The 17,058-nt window shown below is 45.8% G+C and overlaps 1 protein-coding gene across 2 annotated transcripts in view; it reads right to left on the minus strand.

Moving 5' to 3' along the window:
• Window positions 1-17,058, minus strand: part of ATP2A3 (ATPase sarcoplasmic/endoplasmic reticulum Ca2+ transporting 3) — a 137,234-nt gene that overhangs the window by 5,676 nt on the left and 114,500 nt on the right. The window contains exons 13-21 of one of the 2 annotated variants that reach the window (XM_039507846.1): window positions 14,995-15,213; window positions 13,336-13,671; window positions 11,979-12,199; window positions 10,789-10,991; window positions 9,385-9,470; window positions 8,180-8,313; window positions 7,256-7,373; window positions 6,645-6,762; window positions 3,442-3,517 (exon numbers count right to left, since the gene is read on the minus strand). In XM_039507846.1, the coding sequence (XP_039363780.1) occupies window positions 3,442-3,517; window positions 6,645-6,762; window positions 7,256-7,373; window positions 8,180-8,313; window positions 9,385-9,470; window positions 10,789-10,991; window positions 11,979-12,199; window positions 13,336-13,671; window positions 14,995-15,213 (1,511 nt within the window). The remainder of the gene's footprint in view (window positions 1-3,441; window positions 3,518-6,644; window positions 6,763-7,255; window positions 7,374-8,179; window positions 8,314-9,384; window positions 9,471-10,788; window positions 10,992-11,978; window positions 12,200-13,335; window positions 13,672-14,994; window positions 15,214-17,058) is intronic. The other variant, XM_039507847.1, reaches the window with a different exon arrangement.

Here is a 17,058-nt window from a genome sequence, read left to right on the forward strand (position 1 = left end):
AGAACTATTTGAGCGTGTCAAAAGATTAGGAGATAAAGGAGAGATGATTGACAATGTATTTGGGATTTCCAAAAGCCTCGTTGTCATGGGGAATAAAATTCAGTCATAGGTTCTAAATTGACCCAAAAGACAGAACAAGAAGGTGGGGAACTGGCCAATTTTCAACAAGGCAAAAGATCATCAGTGTGGTGGCCCAAAGTTCCATTCTAGGAGTAGTGTCCAATATAGCGGTTAATGATCTGGAAGAGGCATTGAACACAACAAGGTGACAACATTTCAGATAAGAAAAGATTATTTAAAGATAGTCAAGAGAAAGATGTGAGAAACGAGACTGAGTTTGATAAGTTTATGGAGGGACTGGTATGATGACACATCCTACAATGACATGTAGCCAATCTGCGACTGCTAGCAGCAAATATCGCCTATGGCCAGTGATGGGACACTAGATAGGGAGAGCTCTGAGTTACTACAGAGATTTCTTTCCCAGGTGTCTGGCTTGGGGGGTTATGACCACATGCTCAGGGTCTAACAGACTGCTGTATTTGGGGTCAGGAGGGAATTTTCCCCCGAGGAGCCATGGATCACTTGCAGGTTTAAACTATGTAAATGGTGGATTCTCTGTCACTTGGAATCTTTAAAGCATGATTTGAGGACTTCAGTAACTCAGCCAGAGGTTAGGGGTCTATTTCAGGAGTGGGTGGGTGAGGTTCTGTGCCCTGCAATATGTGGGAGGTCAGACTAGTTCAGTGGCTCCAAACTACTGTACCTCTTTCAGGAGTCTGATTTGTCTTGTGTACCCCCAAGTTTCACCTCACTTAAAAACTATTTGCTTCCAAAAGCAGACATAAAAATACAAACGTGTCACAGCACATTTGTGATGCATGGCTAGAAAGGGTTAAACATCCTGCAAAATAAATAACCCTCAAAAGACATGTGGGGAGATAAGGTTTGTGGTTTTGTGTATTTACATATGTATGAGTAGAGTCAATGATGTAACCAACAGTCTCTGTCTATGCTGTATTCCGATAATTCAGAGGTCAAAAGAACATCATTTAAATGAACTGTAAACGAGGGATATCTTGGTATTCACCTCTCTTTGAAATGTACTGTAAATGGTGGAGGAACAAGCAAATGGCCTTATGTTAATTCATATAGCTAAGTAACAGTGATAGACCTCCTTCAAAGTCATCCTAATGATCTTTTGTTCCCTGAGGAACTCCAACTTGTCAAAAGACATGAAATTGTATAAAAGATCACTGGGTCCTGATTCTATCATCTCAGAACTGCTTCGGCTTCATCAGGAGAAGTTTGAGTCGCAAGACTGAGGTCCCAGTTATGCTGGTACGTCCTGAATAGGAGATTTGGACACTGGACTATAACCTATGAACTATTTCTGGAAGAACTCTGCAATTACAAAACTCACCATCTCTGTTATGAATCTGAACCTCAATGAACTGAACTCATGTCTGTATGTATATTGATCTGGCCACTGGACTAGATGATCATTATGGTCCCATCTGGCCTTAAAGTCTGAGTCTAAACTAGGCAAGGAAATAGAGCTGGGTGAAAGGGCAGCATGAAGGCAGATGGAATTTCGAGATGACAAATGAAAGGTAAAGAGAATTGGAAGGATTAATTTCAACTACTCCTCTAAACTTTAAATTAACTGAAATGACTCAGGAAAAAGATCTGGGCATTGTTTTGGGCAGCTCTGTGCAATATAAATCCAACAATGCACTCTTACTGGTCATACCAGGCTAAGTTCTGGTCACCCTACCTCAAATAAAAAAAGTTAGAACAGAAATATAGAAGGGGTCCAGAGATGGGTGATGACAATTATTCTAGGCATGAAAAAACTGCCATGTGAAGAGAATCTGAAAAGATCAGGACTGCTGAGTTTAGAGGGGAGATGAGTAAGAGGAGACATGATAGAGATATATAAAATAATGAGGGTTAGAGAGACGACAGGGTAAATTGGAATGTCCAAGTTGTCTCCCAGTATGAGAATGAGGAGACAAACAAACAGAAAGGCAACAAATGTAAAACTGATAAAAGGAAGCACTTTTTTCACACAAAGCATAGATCAGTGGAACTCATTGTGACAAGATATGATTAGTCCCTGAGTTTAGCAGGATTCAAAACAAGGACTGGACATTTATGTGGATAATGAGAGGAGCCTCACATTATATAGACTGAAAAATATGAGTGGGATTTTCAAAAGTTCTTAACTCCCATTGATCTTCCATGGGAACTGGGGGCCCAACTCTTGTAAGTGCTTTTGAAAGTCCCACCTTATAAAAGAGATAAAAACTCTTATGCTTGAAACCATACATTAATCACAACCTCACAGAGGTTAAAAAGCAGCTTCCCCTATAGGCCAATGATTCCATAATTGTCCACTCCTTCTGAAGCATCTGGGGCTGGCCACTGTCAGAGAATGGGTATTGGACTAGATGGACCATTGCACCGATCTGGTCTATCAGTTCCTACATTCTCAGAAGTGATTTTCTAGCTGCAAAGCATGAGGGTGAGCCTTTGGGATGACACTTTTTCAGCCTCCAGAGTTTGCATCAATGTATTTTTTCCAACCTGATACCTGCACTTCTGCCTCTAATGGTTTTTTTTTTTTAAGCAGAGAAGCCACTTAAGAGACTTATGGACACTTGAAAAAGGGAACATATGGTGAAATATTAAACAAGTAGTATGAGTGGAATCTCCCCTTTACGAGAGCATTATCAGAAGTAAAGCCTTATGGAGCAAAGTCCAGTAAGGCCCTTCCTTGTGCAGCTATGGCTGGAAGTGCCTCCTCCTTCCCGTGCGCTAAGCCTCCTTTGGCAAGGCAGCACTTGCTAGTCACCACTCTACTCTGTAGAATTTCAGTTGTGCAGCACCCACAACTGGGGCCACTCGAACTAGAGAACTCAGCTCTCATGGCACCAAAATAATGACCAGATTACAAGAAGAGCTCAGCACCCAGTGCGTTGACATCATCTGAAAAAGTGGCCCTGGTTGTGGGTGCTGAGTCCTTCTGAAAATTCTGACCTTGAGGTCAGATCATGAGCTGATGTAAACTGATGTCAGTGGCGCTATGCCATTGCATAACATCTGACCTTCCGGGGCTATGTAATAATATATTTTAGTTGTGAGAGCATCTCTGATAACACACCACCCCTCCTACACAAACACACATGCTTTTCTTATTTAGAACACAGTGTAGTTCTGTGATTCACAAAGGAACTGGAGATGCTGTTTGATCCTGTTGTCCTACTACTGAACAATAATCACAGACTAAACAATTGCGGGACATTTTCCAGAGTGGAGCCTGTGCTGTTTGGCAGTTCCACCGAGATGCTGTAAAACCAGGTCACCACAACACATGAGAGTGTCTGGCACAGGTGCAGGAACATGATGGACAAGGACAATACACACAACAGAGCCAACCCTGTTTGATCTGGACTCCTGCAGGTTTTCAGCTGGTGCTCCCCACTCCACGTGTGTCTGACTGTCCTGAGAATTCCTGGTGAAAAATGACAATGCTAGATTTAAAGACTGGTTTTTAAAATGTATTCAGAGGAATTAGGTGGAGTAAATACAGGAGTTTGGGTTTTTTTAATGTGACAATTGAAGCACAAGCTGGTATGATTTTGTTCTCTTGCTGCGATTAAATAGTGGCAAGAAATTGTGACGCAGTGTTCAGACAAAGGCCATTCACAGAAATCAGCATTAGCATGATGCAGCTGCATGGCAAACAGTGCGGACGAATGGGTGGGTTGGCAGCATGGCAGATGGGACCCAGCAGCTAGAATCATCAATAGCTGGTGCAATCACTTCTGGAAATTGTTGTTTGTATTACAGTAGCAGCCAAAGCCCCCTTGGGAGATGGTGGTCATAGAAGAAGTTTGTGGGAGAGCCTGGGAAATGAACCCAGGTCTCCCAAGCCCTTAACCACAAGACTATCGTTACACTTGGTTATTGGGAGTTGAGGGTAAGGTAGGGAGAAGCAAGAGTCTGACTAACTTTCTGAAAGACCTTACAGTTAAATCAATAGAGAGGCAACACCCAAAGCAGCCCATTAGGAGGGCTGGAGAGAGGTGTGAGAGGCTGTTGTAGAAGGACACACAACTAGGGTACACCAATGAAATTGTAACACCATGATCCTCTCTGGCCAATACAGCAGTGCCAGAGGAGAGTCTCACTCCAGTCACCAGACTACGCATCTCTGCGAACAAGAGAGGAAGAGGACTGTGGCAGCATTCTGCCCACAAAAGATTGGAAGCATTTGCCTGGAACAAGGCCAAGTGCTGAACAGGCAACCATAGGGCCTGATCTAATCCAAAGCTGGTGCTGCATTATCTTTTGTAACAGCTCCAGATGGCTTCATAGTCCTCGTTACACCATATGTGATGACCTCCCAGAGACTACGTGGTGATATCTGGAGAGAACTTTTGCTCGGAAAGCACAGGGCTTTAACACGTTAGCTGAATCTCCTTAGCTGTGGCAGGTCTTACTAATGACATATCCTTGAGCAAATCTGACATGCCGTTGGCATATACATCCTCTTCAGTGAATTACATCACCTTTCACCTTCTGACACAGTCCAGCTGGAGGAGGATCTAATTCTTGGCAAGAAAGCAAGGGCACATTTCAGGAAGCGAGGCAATGCAGAGATACTCATGCTTTGGGTGGCAGAGAGCACCAACCTTCATCTTCAGATTTGCCATTGCACCTACACAGGACTGGTGTCACTCTACAATGGCTGCACAACTGTCCAAGTGTCACAGAAAGATTGCGTATTCAGTACTTGTGGCTCTTGGCAATCTTAAAGGGTGGTTCTGCCCTAAAAAGTGACTCTAAAAATAGCACAGTGGGGTTTCCCTATTCAATATTTCCATATAAAAATGTGCACAGTTTGTAAATCAAGAAGATTGTTTATGAAACAAAGCTCAGCTGAGTTTGCAGGCTGAAGAGAGACAAGCTGGGTCTGACTGTCTTGCAGATCATCCCCAGTAATGGAAGAGTTCTGTGGGCCAAAGTAGGGCCTCGAGGACATCTGTGCAGCCCCACTGATCAGCTGTTAGTGTATGATATGAAAGCAATGGGGCTGCACAGGTGTTCTTGAAGAAGCCATGCAAACTACATGGTAGCAAAGCGTTTGAAAAGATAGCTTTTCATAAGCACTATCTCAGAAGGCACATGCTTGTCCTCGCCAGTAACCAAGTTGTCCCCTAATGATTACAATCCCAAGGAATCCCTCCCTCAACAGGGCAGAAGAGACCTGTCTTCAGAAGTGAAAAGGAAGAAATACTAAGAAAGGCATCCTGGACACATGCTGCTGTAATGGAATGATTATTAATATGGTCAAAGTATCTACCCAAGGTGAAGAAAAAACACAGTTAAAGTGCTCTGCCAGGTCATCCACCACTCACCCGTAATAAGAGCAACATTCAGGCAAGCTAAAAATGAGGAGGAGCAACAAAAGTAACCTGGGATTGGCCACCTAGGCTCCCTTCTTTTGCAAGGTGACAGACAGAACCCCTTAAGCCTTCTTCCTGCCATGGGAATTCCGAAAAGAAGGATCGGCGGGACAGCTTCCCATCTTGATGTCTATGTTCTTTCTGGCAACATTGCTGGGTTGGGTAAACTCCCTTTAAAAAGCGGTCTCCATTCATCTACTACAATCCCAGTCACTTTACATGTCAGAGCCCAGATTCTGATATATTCTCCAGAACTTGGCACTAAGAGTTAACTAATTAAGGAACGAATACCAGAGGTCTGCTTAGGAGGGTGGCAGGAAAGTAGTGGGGCACAGTTTTGAAGGCCACTGGCTGAATTATTGAAAGACTACAGTGTTTGTCAAAAAAGGAAAAGAAAGGAAAGATTTAATTAGGATGTTGAGATTGCTCACTGCGATATTTCATTACAACAACAAGAAAATATTAGCATATTAAATATAATTCACAGAGCTCTGTAAATATCCACTGTACTTTAGCGCACCGGGCTCAAACCCACTGCCATTGAAGACGTTGGTAAACCTTCAATTGACGTAAACGGTGCAGGACTAGACCTATACAATATTTCCTGTTTATAACATGAGGGCCATATTTGGAGAGGTGAGGAGCATCTGCAACTCCCACTGAAGTTAATCAAAGTTTCAGGTGCTCAGCACCTTTTAGTCATACAGTAGAGAGAGCAAACAGGACAGAACCATCATTTGGAGGAAAAAGAGTCAAAAGAACAAGGCAAGAAGAATTCTTGGACGAAACAGATTTTTAAAGAGGGCTGATCCAATTCCCAATGAAGTCAATGGAAACATTCAGTGGGAGTTGGATCAGGCCTTAAGTAGGAGACAGGAGGGCGGTTTGGATAGACAATGGAGGAGGCTGTTCCAATGTATTGTGGTCAAGTCCATAATGCACAACAAGATTTTAGTGTCAGCCACCGTAAGTGATTACAAAAAAATAGGGAAGGACAGATCCTTTGCAATACACCACACTGGGGGAAAAGTAAGTATGACTGCGTGTGCATGGACCAGTCTTTACTTCAGCAGAGATGGTAAATGACACGTGCCTGACAGCACAAAGCAGCACAAAGCAAGCGCCATGGTACAGAAATCAGTCAGCAGTTACTTTGCAGAGTGTGCTCACCCTCTAGGTGGTTGCGGGAAAGGTACTTGAGTCCTTCATCGAGCAGGATAACAGGCAGGGAAATTTTCAACACGACCACCCACTGTGGCCAGCTCAGGGGGGTCACCTGGAAGATCAGCTGCAAGGCAGGAAGAATTCAATATATTTATTAACAGGGAAGGGGGGAGAGACACAAAAATCAGACCCATTTTTGTTCATATAGATGTGGACTGAGGTAAGAGATGTGCAAGGGACCAAGGCCTTCCGGATCATATCATATGTGCAAAGAGAGGGATTTCATTAAGGCTTGAACAGATAATGACAAGGAACTTGGCAAGGGACAGTAAGTATCATTACATTCACTTTACAGATGGAGAAAGTGAGGCACAAACAGGGGAAGTAACTGCTGAAGGTCACAATGCAATTCCGTTGCTGACCTGAGACTAGAACCCAAGACTTCTAATTCCCAGTTCTGTATCCTTCTGAATCACAAGGCTCGATCATGGAAACCCTTTGGGCAGGAAAGTCCCACTAAAAATCAGCAAAGACTTGGGAAGTAAAACGTACAATGGAGTTTTCTTGTCAAAAGAACAGCCCCACAAGCTGCGTGTTGTGCTAGCTGCATCACTTACAGGCAGAGGCTTCACGTGGAGAATCACGAAGTGCAGCGCCATGGACATGACAATTGTCCCCAGAAGCCAGATGTTGAGCCATGGTGGCATTCTCAGCAGTGACTGGTTTTCAGACACACTGCAAGAGTGAGACGGCAGAGGTTAGATCAAATTATCTACTAAATACCCTGTCCTCAAGTATAATTTGGATCAATCAATATATCCCTAAGCCCTCTTAATCAGTAGAAATATGTTGCTAGATCTCTGCATAAAAGCCTTCTCCAAGAAAAAGGATTACTTAACCATTACCATACATTATTCTCCTTCCAAGCTTGTTAGGCTCTGGAAATAAATATTCTGAAGTGAATTTCATGCAATATATCGCTATTCAGATGGAGAGACAAGGTGGGTGAGGTAATATCTTTTATTGGACCAACTATTGTTGGTGAGAGGGACAAGCTTTCAAGCTTATGCAGAGCTCTTCTTCAGGTCAGCTTGAGAATAGCTGATGTCATGCTATTCCTTCAGTACCAGATTCCCGAACTCATTGGACAGGTACACATACAGCATCAAAATATTACTCATTGTGACAGCCAATACCAGAATCTCCAGCGTGAAGCCCTGATCCATCCATGGGTCAGAGCCAAAATTGCAAAGGGAACTATTCGCCGGTTCTGGCTCCAGATTTTACCAGAAGAGTTAGGGAGATTTCAGCACTGTCAGATCCAAGCCTGACCCTTAAAGCCCGGAGTGGTTTTGAATCTGAACACCAAACCCAAAATGGATCTGGATCCAGATACTACTGGCTTGCTAATATGGCCAAAATGTCCACTAAGAGATCCAAATGTATTTACATTGCCATCTCTAATGAAAGTAACATGTTTGCTTGGTTCAGATGTTATTCAGGGCAGAATGCTTTATCTGATATTCCCATATGTACTGTACCTGTTGAGAGCATTGCACATCTCAATCGTCACTAGCACCGACAGAGCCATAGTGGTTGGGTAACGAGACTCGAAGATTTCACAGTTAATGCCTTCAAAGATGGGGTTGTCCTCTGTGCATCTCATGAAGTTCCTCTGGCAGAAGAAAGAGTAACAGGCATGAAGCAGGCAGAAGTGGCAGGTTGCTGGTGGTATCTGAGCCCCGGTTATCAGTGGTTCTATTAAATATTTCTTGGCTCAGGGGGGACTGATAAGAGGATATGAAGCCATTCATCTTCAGGTTTGAATCCAGCCCACCTAGTAGGTCAATAGTGATCATATGACAGCTTCTAGGTAGTCTATGGGAACTTGATTCATTAGTTGTTTCAGTTTGTTTCCAAGTGAACAAGTGTCTCCGTAAAAAAAAAAAAAATCTACCTCTGCAACTGGCATTAATCATACCTGAAGTCAGGAAACATGGCTTCTATTCCTTCCTCTACACCAGTTATCACACACTTGGCAAGGCCATTTCCCTCCCAATGCCTCTGCTTTCCCTCCCACTCTTTGCACGTCTTGTCTACACAGAATGAAAGATCGTTAGGGCAAGGAATGACTCTTCCTGTTTGTACTGCACCTAGCACAATGAGGTCCTAACCTTGGTTGGAGCTCTTAGGAGTTACTGCAATGCAAACAACAATAATCAGTCTCCAGGGTAGCCAATCTGGCACTAGATGCATTAGAAACATACTGAGTAATAAGAGATTTGCTTATTTAAGGGGTTTAAAATGGATGCCTTAAAGCAGAGATGGGGAAATTTTGCCTTCACCCCACCTGATCAGAGTGGCAGCGATCACACGGAATAACTGCAATTCCTGCTGCACTCCCTACGAATGTCTCTCTGACTCCTCACAGTGACATGGGTGGAGTGCACACCTACGGGCCATCAGGTCTGGGGACATACAAGGGATGTTTCTATAGGTAAAGTCACCACCATGCTGACCAGCTGATGGGAGGTGGGATCTCACCCGGGAGGGAGCTTTTGCAGTTGTTTCAGCTGACACATTTTCTTTTAATGACTTGGGAACTTTTCAAAATTTAATTTTTAAAAGAGGGGGACAGGCAGGAAAACAAATCCTCTGGTGATCCTGCTGGGGAGCCTAGATACTAGGGTTTGCAGTGGTGTTCAAGTGAAACAGTCTTCCCTTCTCCCTCCCTGCCACAACTTACCAACTGGTAGAAGGTAACTTGCGGCCCTTCAGCATCATACAAGAACCACCAGGTAGCTGCCCCCACCGTTGCCAATCCAACGTACACTGCAACCGAAGAGACAGCAGGTTGTATAGCCCTGTAAGCACTGGATTCATTGCTTGGTTCTTGCTAGCTATGTTATTCGTTAGCACAGGGACCTCCGGCCCTCAGGGTTACACTGCCTTGTGCTGGACAGTGAACCTGCAGATTCCACCCTGTGCTATGGCTCTCGCTGCTCTTTCGGGTAGAGGAAGAACAGCAAATTGAGAAAAGAGACCTGAACTGTTCTGACCCTCTAAACCCACACTACGCACAAAGGGGGACTCCTCATATTCCATCCCAGATGGTTAGGAGCTTGGAGCAATAATTCTGAAAACACTTGCACCTGAACCTGTCTCCCTCCTCTCTCCCCATCTTGCATTGCCACAGCTTCACCTCGCACCCTGCTAAGGTCTCTCCCCCTGTCCTTTCTTAAATAAGAACCCTTCTACCCAGTCTGTGTAGGTACATCACTATAGTATACCAGAGCACCTCACGGTCATTAAGAGGCAGAGAAGCGATAGCCCCATTTTACAGATGGGGAACTGTGGCACAGGGTAGAATAAGTGACTTGTCCAAGGTCACATAGGGAGTTCTGTAGCTGAGCCAGGAATTGAACCCAGGTATCTTGAATCCCAATCCTGCACCTTATCCACTAGACCAACATTCCTATTTGCTTCCTTTGTCCTGACATTCACTACAAAAATCCACCTCACCCCAGAAAGTGGAGACCCTCCTGCTCCATGCCCATCCCCTTCTGCACTCTGGCCTTCTGTCTGATCCCAAAGCTGCTATGGGCAATCTGTCACAATGCCTTCTCATGCTGCGACCTGACCTGGAGAGAACCATAGGTAATGGGTGGATGGGGACTGGGGTAGCTCAAACTAGGAGCCTGACCAGAAGAAAAGATGGCTCCTAGCAGAGGCAGTCAAGTGCATACACTGCAAGAATCCCAAGATGGCCCTGTCATCAGACCAGAAAGTTCCCTTGCTCCCACCACAGCAACCCTAGGACTACTGAAGGTAAAATATCTCTCAGCTATTGTCTGATGTCTGACTGAACTGATTAAACTCTTCCAATGCACTGGATCTTAGAGGAGACAGATTCTTGAGGGGTTTCCTTCTTTTGGTTGTATGAAAGTCCTGGTCTGTTATGAGGAATATATTTTCCCTGGATATTGTGCATCTCTACATCTCTGCACTGTGAATAAGCCTCTCTTCATTACTGGAGATCACAATGGACCCACCCCTCCTGACACACGCTAGTCAGCAATTGTTTTAAGCCAAGGTAATACACGGCACTTTGTCCATTCATGGCACTACATCTCTAGCCAGAGCCTCTCACCTCCAATGGCAAGGTAGCGGAAGAAAAGCCAGCCACTGATGAGGGGCTCTCTTGGGTTGCGGGGAAGTTTGTCCATGATGTCTAGGTCAGGGGGGTTGAATCCAAGAGCAGTGGCAGGTAGCCCGTCTGTCACTAGGTTCACCCAGAGCAGCTGGACTGGGATCAGAGCTTCAGGCAAGCCCAGGATTGCAGTCAGGAAAATACTTCAGGTGAAAAAGACACAACCTCACTAGGTTAGATACACGTCAGGGAGAGAGAGGATTGCTCTTGTACAGTTGGAGTGTGATCCAAAACCCTGGGTCCAAATCCCCTCTAAACATTGGTGCTGTTCAAAATCCACACATGGATTTGGATTTTGCAGTTCACCCCAAAGCCCCGGATTCAAACACCTCCAACTTTAGGGAATTTTAAACTCAGATGTGAATGTTGCAGTTTCAACCCATCTCACCACTGGGGACCAGACTTGTAAATTTGCATAAGGAGCCCATCACATGGCATCTCAACTGTTCAATGTGTTTTTTGTCACCAGCACAGATGTACCTGCTGAATTTCTGACATACGGGGTTCCAAAGATAACTGCAAGTAATCAGTACATGGCCAGGATTGCTGCAGAACACACTGATTTGTTCTGAAAGCCTTTTTCAGGAAACTGTTCACAGTGAAAGAAGCTGTGAGCATTGTAATGGAGTCTCATTCACCCCGTCAGACACAAATACCCTCACAGGAATCTATCAGCACCACACTGGGGTTGCATAATGATGCACTTATAGCAAGCTGCAGCACTTGTGACAAATATGCTGATCCTTAAGTGACACCATGGTATTTGATCATACTGCAGTGTTTCATGGTGTTTCCTTTATTGTGCTCAAAATTGGAAATGCTGTAAAATAGCCAGAGGTTCTCACATCACATCAAGGGAAAGGCTGGCTTTAGTAGCAGCTGCTGAATGTGTAGAAATATGAATGAAAGTATCCATGCCCCTTGTAACTGGGGCAGAGTGCACAGGACCTAAAGTGGTGCTGCGATCTAGGCCCACATCCTCAGCGGATGTAAATCAACATAGCGCCACTGCTATCTGATTTACACCAACTGGGATATAGCTCCAAGTATCAGAAAGGACACTTCTGTCCTGGTGATATTTCTCATCCCTCCTACTATCCTAGCATGAGGTGTGAACCGGAAGCCCTTACCAGACGACCTCTCCAACGTTAGAAGAGATGAGGTAGCGGATGAACTGCTTCATGTTGTTGTAGATGGCTCTGCCCTCCTCAACGGCAGACACGATGGTGGAGAAGTTGTCATCAGACAGCACCATCTCAGCTGCCGATTTTGCTACGGCTGTGCCAGAGCCCATGGCAATGCCAATCTCAGCCTTTTTCAGGGCAGGGGCATCATTCACTCCATCTCCCGTCTGGACAAAGCATGGGTGTTTTATTAAAGGACATTTTATAGTAGGAAACAGCCTAGGCATGAGACTGAGGCTATGAGCTAGGGGTGAAAATCCCAGCTTGCGTAGATGATGTCAATGAGAGCTAACATGCTGAAAATAGTGTAGTCATGGGAGCACAGGCTAGCTGTGCCGAGTATGTACCCACAGGGCTCAAGCGGGTTTGTACTTGGCATGGCTAGTCTGTGCTGCCACTCGCCACTGCCCATGCTACCACGGCTACACTACTGTTTTTAGCAGGCTAGCTCGATGACAGCTATGGGAGCTGGGAATCACACCCCTCGCTCAGAGTGTAGACATAGCCTGAGAACCAAGTCTGGGTCACATTAATTCATACATGTTTGTTGACAGGACTTCTACCTATCGATTAGTTCTTTAAACACCACCACTTGGCACTGCTGTGATGCTCTGCTCACATTCAGCTTCAAAACAGCTCTGTAATGTAGGCAAGTAATATGATGGCCCATTGTATAGATGGGAAAACTTAAGTGTGTTCCTCAAGGCTATACAGAGTAAGTAGAAGAGCTGGGAACAGAATCCAGAAGTCCTGACTCCCAGACCTTTGCTTCAAACCAATGGACAACACTAGAGCCCTGCAAATCTGTGGATATCCGAGAATGGAGCTCAGCTGGTCTCAGTGGTACCAGCTGACAGAACAAGGAGCAATGATCTCACGTTGCAGTGGGGGAGGCCTAGGTTGGATATCAGGAAACACTATTTCACTAGGAGGTGGTGAAGCACTGGAATGGGTTACCTAGGGAGGTGGTGGAATCTCCATCTGTAGAGGTTTTTAACGCCCGGCTTGACAAAGCCCTGGCTGGGATGATTTAGTTGGTGTTGGTCCTGCTTTGAGCAGGGGGTTGGACTCGATGACCTCCTGAGGTCTCTTCCAACCCTAATCTTCTATGATATCTGCAGACCACACTTGCAGATCGGATAAGGATGAAAATTTTGTATTCGCACAGTGCAACACTCCTACTCTACAGCTCAGACTGGGACCTTGAAGTACTGACTCCCATCCCCTGCTCTTGACAGCAGAGGTGACATTTACAAAATTATTAATATGAGTAAACCCACGAGGGGCCCTGTGTACGACTCACCATAGCTGTAATCTCATGGAAAGACTGTAGGTATTCGACTATCTTGGACTTGTGAGCAGGTTCGACTCGGGCGAAGCAACGGGCCGAACGGCAGGCCTCCCGCTGTGTCTCCAGGGGGAGATCATCAAACTCCCTGCCAGTGTAGGCCTTGTCCGTCACATCCTCCTTCTCTGAGAAGATCCCAATCCTCCGGCAGATGGCCACGGCTGTGCCTTTGTTGTCCCCAGTGATCATGATGACCCGGATGCCGGCTTTCTTGCACATCTTAATGGACGACATCACCTCCTTCCGGGGAGGGTCCAACATCCCCACGCAGCCCACAAAGGTTAGGTTAGTCTGAGGGCAAGAGAAGAAGAAACACATTAACACTCACTATGCCCCTCCCCTCCAGGGAAAGGGGCATGTCGTTCTCCCTGCCTTTAATTGACCCCACATGGGAAAAATCTAAAGATGCTGGCAAATTTTCCTCTTTAAAGGCCTGATCATGTTCCCATTACAGCCAATGGCAAAACTCCCACTAACTCTAATGGCAGCATAATACGGCCCAAAAGAGTATCACCCTCCATTTAAAATAATGCAGCTGTAATCCTGATTTGTTCTTCTTTGGGGAGGTTCCAGTTGACAGACTACAGTGGGTTGCTATTCATTGCATCCTGTTCAGGTTCTTATACCATGCCCATCACCTTGGTATTTGCATGCTTCCTGGGATTGCATAAAGGCCCAGATTTAGCAAAGCACATGCTCAATAGGCTGCAGGTTTAAAATAAACATACGAAGTGTTTCTTCACACAACGCACAGTCAACTGGTGGAACTCATTGCCAGGGGATGTTGTGAAGGCCAAAAGTATAACTGGGTTCAAAAATGTTCATAGAGGATAGATCCATCAGTGTCTATTAGCCAAGATTGTCAAGGATGCAACCCCATGCTCTGGGTGTCCCTAAACCTCTGATTGCCAGACGCTACGACTGGACAACAGGGGATGGATCACTCAATAAATTGCACTGTTCTGTTCAACCCCTTTGAAGCATCTGGTAGTGGCCACTATCAGAGACAGGATACTGGTCTGGATGGACCATTGGTCTGACTCAGTATGGCCATTCTTATGTACTTGAGTCAATGGATTCAAGTCAATGGGACTTAAACATGTTTAAATGTTTTGCTGAATTGGAGCCTATGCATCATGACTAGCATCTGTCACATGGTTCTTCGCAGCTATGGTTTGCAAAAGACCAGCAGGACTACTGGGCTACTTGGTTCTCTGGTAGAAACCCTCAGAGACCAGTCGGAACCACTGAGTCTGTTAGAACTTCCAATGAGACACCTGTAAATTGGTGGGAAAACTCAGCAGAAGGAGGAAATGCATTTGCAGCCAGCACGGCGTGTTCCTGGAGAGGCAGTGATCAGGATTAGGAAACAAAATAAGTTACATGAGCAGAAAGGAGACAGAAGACTCCTCAGCTTGGAGTTTCACCACACCCTTGGCACATGGAGCCCGGCATTTGCAAGGCATCCTCCCCTCTCTGCTTCCCAAGCAGCTGCTCTCAGAGCCCTTCCCGTCAGCATCTGTGCCAGGGGAAGGAGAGCTGGAGCAAACCCTTTGTTTCCCAAGAAATGGCCCCCATGTTCTGTCCCAGGGGTCTCTTTTAAAACTTCCTCACCTCATAGTTAATGAACTTGGTCGAGTCTTCCAGCTGCATGTCCTCTTTCTTGCAGGGGGTGTCCCGGGTGGCCAGAGCGAGGCAGCGCAGGGTGTCAATGCCAGTCCCCCATTCCCGGATCTTGGACAAGATCTTCTCCTTAGTGGAGAGTGTGAGGGGGATCCGGTTAGTACCAATACGGACGTAGTTGCAGCGTTCGATCACACTTTCGGGGGCGCCCTTTGGAAACAAAAGGAACAAGAGTCACTCATACATGCCTCCTCGCAACCTAACTTCTAAGCAAAGCACAACTGAGTGAAAACTTCCCTAACTATCAACAAAAGCCAATTTTAAACCCCTGGGGTATTCAGTGCGTACTGCAGTCACTGAGGACAGCACGTCATGGAGTGCAGAATGTCTCAGAAAAGGAGATAATATGTTCAAGAGACAAAAGCCATCCTGAGGCCATGTGCACACTATAGCTTACGTCGGGATAAGTGATGTTGTTCAGGGGTGTGAATAAGCCACCCCTCTGAGCGACGTAAGCACTGGTGTGGACAGTGCTATGTTGCTGGGAGAGCTTCTCCTAACGACATAGTTACCGCTGCTCATGGGGGCTGGAGTAATTCCCTCCCGTCAGCATAGAGCGGCTGCACTAGCAGCGCTACAGTGGCATGGATGCAGCTGCACCGCTGTAAGCTCTGTAGTGTAGCCATAGTCTGATGAGCCCACTGCACAGGTTCTTCCTCAATATCTTTAGCTTCCTCTAGGTGGCACTATCTCATCAGTGTTTAAAGACGGTGATGCCCACAGAACGCTTCGGTCCTCCAGCACCAAAGGTTACATGCCGGGAAAGGGGGTGGCTGGTAAGATGGACTCAGTTCAGGTCACTAGAAAGAAGAATCCAGACTGAGGGAGAAATCAGTCTAGTCTTTAAGGGACCATCTCCACAGCCTGTGGCAGCAAGTCTCAGAGCTTGGGTCAACAGCCTTGGACCCATGGAGCTCAGGCTACCATGCTAAAAATAGCCACGTACAGGCTCTGAAGCCTAAGGACAGGGGTGGGCTTCGGCTCCCGAGCTGCAGCATCTACATGACTATTTTGAGGGTGGCAGCTCGAGCCCTGCATGCCCGAGTGTGCTGACGCAGGCTGCTGCTTGCTGTGCAGACTTCCCTAAATGACCTGCATGTTTCCCTGAATTACCTGACATGGTACTATAATACTGAACTCAGATTTGGATGGAGGCAAGGTCAAGAGGGCTTGACTGAGAGTCCACCACTGTTATAAATAATGTGTCCCCCCTACTGGACACATAGGGGTAGGGGAGGATGTTCACAAGGACCTAACTGGTTTAGGAGCAGAAGCACCTCTGAAAATCCCACCTCAGATTCTCTCTCCTTTTAAGCATTGCAAGATGGACTATAATTCCTCATAAACTTTTAATAGTGAAGACACTTGTAACAAGCTACCCCAAAACTTCAGCTGTATTATTGCTTCAATGAGCCAATTATCCCTCCCTCCTGACCATATCATCTTGTCCACTAACTGAAATCCCTCCAGGCCATTAGGAAAATAGCTGAGAGGTGACAAGTGACTTTTCCATAAGGTTGGGACTGGAAGGAAAAACAACTTGGATAACCCAAAACGCTGGGTAACTGATCACAAGCCACCATGAGGGAAGTGCAGAGATTTTCCTGCATTGAAATAAAGCTTTCCAAGCTGTCTTCCTCTCGAGCTATCCAACTACCCTGCACTTTCAGGAGCTCTGCTGCCTAGGACATCCTGAAGCCCACAACGATATCTAGAACTTTTAACTTAGTGTGTTCACTCTTTAGAGACTGAACACACACAGCTTCCATCAGAGCAGCCATCTAGGAAATGCCAGCATTCTAGGGACTGAAGTTCTACCCTCTTTATGAAAGAGGATTATGATGGCTTTCGGTATTAAAGCCTAATCCTGCTCTGAACTGCACAGGTGGACATGGGAAGAAGGTGATTATTGCTATTCATATTACAGTAGCACGTAGAGGCTCCCAAAGTGAGATCAGGAACAATTCCTGCAGCATCCTGCTAGCTCCTTCCCAC

The sequence above is a fragment of the Mauremys reevesii genome, linkage group 20, assembly GCF_016161935.1.
Source record: "Mauremys reevesii isolate NIE-2019 linkage group 20, ASM1616193v1, whole genome shotgun sequence".
Classification (NCBI taxonomy): Eukaryota; Metazoa; Chordata; order Testudines; family Geoemydidae; genus Mauremys; species Mauremys reevesii.